The following is a 7,678-nucleotide window of genomic DNA, read 5'->3' as shown; positions in this document are numbered from 1 at the left end:
TGGCTGCAAGATCCACCAGAATTTAGAAATTAGCAAAATTGCAACAAAGCAACTATTTGTGTTGGAGCCAAGTGTGGCTAGCCACCATGTTCTATTGTATATTTACTCTTCAGTTGGACTTTGGGACCAAGCAATGGATATTAAGAAAATGAAATAACTGGGAGTAAGAAAAGAACCTGGATGCAGTTGGATTGAGCATGGTGATGAGGTTCATAAGTTTGTGGCAGGGGATATTTCACATCCACAAAGTAAAGAGCTTCGTGAATATCTTGAAACCCTGTCACAAAGAATGAAAAAAGAGGGATATGTACCGGATACTTCTTGTGTACTTCACAATGTTGATGAGGAAGAGAAAGAAACTATGCTTTGTGGGCATAGTGAGCGATTGACATTGCTTTTGGCCTTTTAAATACTTCTCATGGAACTACTATTAGAATTGCTAAAAACCTTAGGGTTTGCAATGACTGCCATGTTGCTACTAAATTCATATCAAAGATTGTGGGAAGGGAAATCATTTTTAGAGATGTTAGAAGGTTCCATCATTTCAGAAATGGTACTTGCTCTTGTGAGGATTATTGATAAATATTGAATTGTAAAAGAACTTGATTTAAATTTGGACAACTAAGATTCTGTTGTATATGATGAATCCCTATTAAGTTGTCATTTCCCTTTGTTCTTTTAGACATCACCTATGATCCAAATTAGTAGGATCATATGAAGCTTAGACTCGGACACGGGACACGACACGGACACAAGAATCCCGCTAATGTAAAAATCATAGGACACGGACACGGTTATATATATTTTATATATTAATATAATAATATAATTTATGGGCATAATTTATAAAAAGTTTAAAATGAGAAGAAAATTTTATGTTTATTTAAGATAAATTAATCAAATATTCTTTCAACAATTTCAAACAAATTTCGAACATGATAATTGATATTTATAGATACCTTGTGAAAACCGAAACAATGGTGTACAAATATGAAAATAATTGGAGAAGATAAAAGAAAATTGTGGAGACAAAAACAGTGAAATATAAAAAAAATAATGAATCTTAATTGTGTTGTTTTTATAGTAAATAAGTGGAATATGAAAGCTAAAAAACGTATTTATTTTTTAAATTTTTTTTAACAAATTTTGAGCAGAGTTTTTATTATTTTTTTAAATTCTAGAATTTTCTGAATTGAATCCTATCCTTTATTTAAAATAAGGTGTCGTATCCGTATCACGGACGTGTGTCGGTGTCCGACACTGTGACACACCGTGTGAATGGCGTGTCGGAGCTTCATAGGTAAGACGTCAACAGTGGCCAGAGTAGGCTGTTGATGGCAGAGCAACGACAAAAGTTTGTTTTGGTGAGGCGTTGGACTTTATATGCAAACACTTCAATACTCAAGTCAATGTGTGAATAAGACAGGTAAGAGGTAGAAGGATGCATCCCTTTATAGAGGGACAAATCTCTATTAATAGGTGCAGCATGGGGATGTTTTTGACAGGAATACACACAGTTTGAATGGACCTGAAGAATTGTCCTGTCTTTGGATTAATTTGAATTGGATCTTAGTCCACTTTGAAATAAATACTAACATTTTGGAAAAAAAAAACACACAAACAAGAACAGATTTAGAAAAACCGCCCAAACAGAAAGAGAAGAGTACGGTGTGGTGTGACTATTAAATACGGAAAGAGTCAAAGGTTAATCACAACCAGTGAATGTCCCACACTTATTATTTCTGCAACAAAATATTAAATTTGGGATGTGGGATGAGAAGAGAAAAACATAGAACAGTATATGAAGTGAATTGAAGCAAAGTGAGTGGAATGAAAAAATGATCAAATCTTTTGTCAACTTGTAATTTGTTAGAGAACAACAGTCCATTTTTTTCCCAATACACTAGTAATGTGAGACTCATAGTTCTAATAGGTGTGGGAATTAGAAAGACTACTTTTGAGTATTACTAATCTATTGAATATCTTATTATGTGTATATATATATATATATATATATATATATATATATATATATATATATATATATATATATATATATATATATATATATATATATATATATATATATATATATATATATATATATATATATATATATATATATATATATATATATATATATATATAAATATATATATATATATATATATATATTTTGGTATATAATCTTAGTATCTGCATATATACTTATAGTCTGAAGTACAATATTGCTAGATCCGCTAACCACTGCATCGATGATTGTCTGATTTGAGTGTAGAAAACTGTCACAATTTTGTTCTATAGAAAAAGATGTTTCATTGGATTGAAAAGTGCAAGTGTTATATATAAATTATCTTTGACTTTAATTCTCAAACAACATGGCCTTTTCTGGTGACCGGAAAAGATGCAAAGAAAAACTTAGCGGCTAAATATAAAATCGAACCTATTCAATAACAAATTTTTAAGTTTTTCTCCACTCAGAACAATTTCTACTGAGCCGAAAACTAATTTTGCATGCGAAACTGTTGTAGTTTCTTCTTATTTTAACAAATACTTTAGTTGTTAAAAGTAAATTTGCGTGGAAAAAATAAAAAATGAGAATTTGAATTTTGTATTTAAAATAAATTCATTTGCCTTTATCTTTGATGCTTTCAAGATATGAGTATTACAACAAAAATCAACAACTTCTTTCAAAATAAGAAGTACTATTATTTATAATCAGATGGCATGTTGCTGCTATCTCTAGGACATAAGGTCCAAGATCCATTGAAGCATGCACCTTATTAATAGTATCATTAGAGTGAGCAGATTGAACATACAGCCTGAATAAGAGTAAATAAAAGCAGTAATACAGCAGTTACAGTTGATGCTATTTTCCAAGGAGTGTTGAAGTACTCATGTACAAATATAGCCTTATATTTATTGCTAGGGTTTTCATAGAAACCATTTAACCTATAACATATAGATATATATTTTGAATTCAGTGTAGGCATTGAAACATTTTTGCAAAGATTGTTAACCATTGCAGCCACTGCATTAGCATCACCCATCCAATTCACAATAACTTTCTTATCAACCAAGATGCTCACATCTTTTTCTGTGTTAATAAGAAAGCCTAATATACTTAAGTACTGAGAAATGTAACATGAATCTTGATCTGAAATGTGACATTCTTCAAATGCTAATATATTCCTCATGTATATCTCTGTTGTATCATGGATATGAAAACATGGCATTTTCAACACACCTTTATCATCAAAATTCAAATCAAGTAAGCATTTACTTTCACTTACTTCAAATACTAACCCTGCTTCTGATAATTGACTCACACTGTATACATGTTCAATTGCATCTCCCATTTCATCTTGTACAAAATCAAATGACGATGGCAGCAAAAATGTTCTCAACAGATCTGTGAAGTGGTTTGGACATTGTACTCTATTTGAATTTATGTTCTGTGGGTTGAATTGTTGAAAATAATATATAGTAATTGTAAGAAATGAAGGAAATTCAAGGTTTATAGTAGCTAATTTGTATATATCTTGAAGAACAAAAAAAGGTAGCTGATTTTCAAGGAGTACTAAATCACGTTTAATGTCACTATGCAACCAAGGTTTTAGTAATATAGGGTCATTTCCCATCCAATTTTTGTATCTAAAAAACCTAAGAAAAAGTTCAATTATGAAGCATGCATCAATGATAATGATTTTTAAGAAATCATCGCTGTTAAAGCTACAAAGCCCTGCATAACAACTTGTGATTCTATTCTCCCACTCTTGAAATTTGAAAACTAAATGATCGAGAGATAGGTTTGTTCTATTTAGAAATCCTTTAAGATATTTGAGTTTGAGTTGTTCCATTTGGTGCAGAATGTTGTCACTATTTGAACCAAGTGGACTGTGAAAAGGACCAATGGAAATGATTTGTGGTGTATAAGCTTGTGGATTAGCTTGGCGAATTCTTGGTGGTACTTTGTAGATGCATTCTTCATGGATTCCAGACATTTCTGGAGCAGCCACTCCTTTAAGCATTTCATTTAGTTCATTCTTCAGTTTACCCACACAACTATTTGGTTTTGCCTCCATTTCCTAAAAACAACTTATAAATTCCTTCGGATACTTATGTCATCAAATAAACTCTTAGATAAAATTGAAAGAGGCAAGAAAAATGATAAGAAGAAACAAATAACCTGACTGTTGAAATAGTGAAGTATTAATAATCTTCAGCGGTTTTGGTTAACTTGGAGCAGATCTTTATTCCACTCAGTATTGCCTTTTGAAGAACGGTTCTTGCCTTATATTTTCATGATAAAATGGGTTGGTTGTAACATGTGGCTATGAGTTAACCAACCAATAAATAGGATAGATAAGTCAACCATGAATCCAATCCAGTCTCCAATAGCTGGGATGCAACTTTCGATTTTTATTTTTAAAATAACCATAAATTTTAAAACTAAATCCCTAAATAACATTTTTTTTTTTTTAAATATCAAAATAACCACATTTTGAATTGAGGTATCCAATAAAGATATAAAGGAGGCGTTAGTACCTTGACGCATGCTCCCAATGGCGGCAACCTAGTCGCACGCATACATTACATAGTGTATGCACCAATGCATGTGGCGCATGAATTTGTTCAGTTTTTTTTTTTTAATTTAAATGTTAATTTTAAAAATAAAATAAAAATGCTGAAAATAAAAATTATCTATATAAAAATAAAAAATTATACAGAATTAACAAGAAATTCAATGACCCGCCCGATTGAAACATCCCCTTGTTCTACATTTAGGTGCGTTAGTCTGTTTTCGAGGTCTCCCACGATTTTCCTGAGGTGTTTGGGGTCTTTGAGTGCTGACATGATTCAATGGTGGCTGGTGTGAAGGTTCGGTGGAAGGTCCAGCGGTATTTGATAGATGTGACATCATTTGCTCCCAATAGCTGAGGGGGTTCTCGCCAACTGCGCTTCCATAATTGAGTTCGGTACCCATCTTATCGTAGTTGGACCGTTGTGGTTAGGTGAATTGCGGACGGTATGGTTGCCCAAATTAGGACATTGAATCGGTTTGGAAACGAATCAATGGTTCATATGGTGTACTATAGTCAAACAATGGTTGGGAGTTGTGGCGATGTGATGTTTGGATGGTCATTGGTGGGGGACTACGATGACATGAATTGTATGAATCATTTGGGCTATAGACTGTTGTGGTAGCTGTGTATGATTGTTGGTGGGTAGGGTTTGATTCTTGGTTTTGAGGTTGGGTGTGTGACATGAATGGGTTGCGAGGTTGGGTGTTTGGTTGTTGGATGTATATGGTAGGTTGATGGTGTGAGGTTGGTCGTTGGGTTTGGGTGGTTTGACATTGTTCTTGGACGGAGACTTGTTGTTGGTCGTATGATGACGAAACTAGTTGGCGTGGGTCAATCAAATACCTTGGCTCAGACACAAATTGTGGCGTTGTAACTAACCTAAACCATGACATATACTGTTGAGTTGGTCTAGCACCATGTATGACTGATTCGTTTAAGATGTGTTGTTGTTAATTCCTTCAATGACGACACATCTCTTTTGCGAAGTCTCTCCAGTCGGAATAATCCCATTGGGCATCGACTCTTTTTTGATGTCAATCTCCCAAACGGCGGAGGTTCAGGAATTTGTTGTTGCATGCCGAACTGCAGTTTTACCCGGTCACTCTGATGCATCTCCACAGTAGTGAACCGAATAATTGATGTTTTTGTTATCCAAACTGCAGCATCATCATGGTTAACATGATGATCAAGACCCAGATATGACCTCCAGATAAACTGTACAAGAATACGACATGATTAGATGATAAATAATTTGATAATTATTTTTAAATCAAAATAGAGTTGTGTAGGAGTATTACATCATCTGGTCCAATGTGATCCAATAGATTGTGATAGACTACAATAGCGTGTTTCAGACACCTGTTGTAGTCCATCCCTCTAACTGGCCACCTAGATCAAAAACATTTGAAAAATATTATTTACAGTTAGTTGTAATATAAAGTCTAATTAATTAGATGGTAAAGTTTTAAACTTACTTTGTTGCAAACAGGAATATGAATGACTTTTCGTTTACCGGGGCGAGTGAGGACATTTTTGACCAACCCCATGCTTGTAAAAAATATGCGCATGAATAAAACGTACAAGTATTTTTCTTTGACATTTTTACACATCGCACTATATAGATGAGTCAAAACAGTTGAACCCCAACTATATGTGTTTACCTTATTTATGTTTCGTAACAACGGTAAATACATAATATTTACCGTATTACCACTACTTTCGGGAAATAAAAAATTACCAAATAAAACCATAATATAACACCGAGCTTTAATTATTTTTTCATACTCGGTAGATTCTTCGGTCAATGTTATACTCACATAATATTGGTTGAGATATCTTAAATTAATACCTTGCCCCCTAGCTTGACCAGATATCTCTCCCGCAACTTGGTCGTCACACAAAGGGGCACCCAACAATTCATTGCAAATAGATTTATCCTAGTTAACTCTACCATTTACGGTCTTACCATCAATACGTAAACCCAACAACATGTAGACGTCCTCAAGTATGACGGTACACTCACCGGAAGGAAGGTGAAATGTGTGGGTCTCGGGTATCCATCTCTCCAACAAAGCAAGAATGAATTTATAGTCAATTGAGTACGAGATTATGTTGAGGAGATTACCAAAACCGCATCCTCGAATATATGGTTCTATCAAAGGATCGTGGGGTACATATTCATGTACACGGCATCAAAATCGTTTCGGTTCCTAGTAAAACATAAGTAAGAAATAAAACAAGAAGAAGTAATATACAATAAAAACATAAATAAGAAATAAATACGAAATAAGTAAGAAGAAGTAATAACATACAAATGTCGAGATATTGTTGGTTGTTCCTTGATGTTCATCACCCATAGTCAATAGAGACATAATGTTGCAAATGTTGAGTGTTGCAGAGGTTGAGTATGGTAAAGGTGGAGTGTTGCATAGGTTGATTGTTAGTGTTGCAGAGTGTTGTGAGTTGATGCCCTATTTATAGATGAGTAAGTGTTGCAGATGTTGAATAGGTGTGTAGCATGTGAAGCATGAGATATGGTGCATGCATGTAAGATAGGTGTAGGCGCCTAAGGCTAGGGCGCATACCTTGCTTTATGACATGCACGGTCACATGCGCCAAGCCTAGTGGTGCATGCATGACTTTTTATGCATGCAAGGAAGAGGCTCCTAAGGCTAAGGCGCGTGCCTTGCTTTATGCCCCTTTGGAATGGGCACCTACCTTGGATTATTAGAGCATATATTCCTTGTGTGCAGACGCATGCTTGTAGTGTTAGGGTATAAATTCCTTGTGTGCAGAGATTCCTTGCAGGCGCATGCATTGTATTATCTTATCTCTACATGGATTCTTTGCATTACGCTGTCTTTTCTTTACAGATTAAATGCGTGATCAGTACATACACCGTTTACCCTATTTAACTACATGCGAAAAATAGATCAATGCATTCACCATCAGTACCCATACAAATTAGTAAAAACACTAAAGTTACATTTAAAAAAATCTCTTCCTCACCATATTACATGATCAGTGTCCATATCGAAGGTGAAATATTTGAGCATCAATTATTCGGTTTTTGTTTTTGGAACACAGAAGTA

General features: G+C 34.1%; 1 protein-coding gene across 1 annotated transcript; it reads right to left on the bottom strand.

Annotated features, from left to right (window-relative positions):
- Nucleotides 1-2,677: 2,677 nt before the first annotated feature.
- Nucleotides 2,678-4,354, bottom strand: LOC127138170 (UPF0481 protein At3g47200). Its single transcript, XM_051064565.1, has 2 exons — nt 4,190-4,354; nt 2,678-4,088 (listed from the first exon to the last, which is right to left on the bottom strand). The coding sequence occupies exon 2, from the start codon at nt 4,083-4,085 to the stop codon at nt 2,796-2,798; it is 1,290 nt and encodes a 429-aa protein (XP_050920522.1). The 5' UTR covers nt 4,086-4,088; nt 4,190-4,354; the 3' UTR covers nt 2,678-2,795.
- Between the last annotated feature and the right edge of the window lie 3,324 nt (nt 4,355-7,678).

Source organism: Lathyrus oleraceus, chromosome 1 (assembly GCF_024323335.1).
Source record: "Lathyrus oleraceus cultivar Zhongwan6 chromosome 1, CAAS_Psat_ZW6_1.0, whole genome shotgun sequence".
NCBI lineage: Eukaryota > Viridiplantae > Streptophyta > Magnoliopsida > Fabales > Fabaceae > Lathyrus > Lathyrus oleraceus.
Note: the sequence above shows the minus strand (reverse complement) of the source record. Positions and strands in the feature narration are given on the sequence as shown.

Bases quoted from the DNA above. Each gene is read 5' to 3' on its own strand.
- LOC127138170 (XM_051064565.1), bottom strand. From the start codon at position 4,085: ATGGAGGCAAAACCAAATAGTTGTGTGGGTAAACTGAAGAATGAACTA.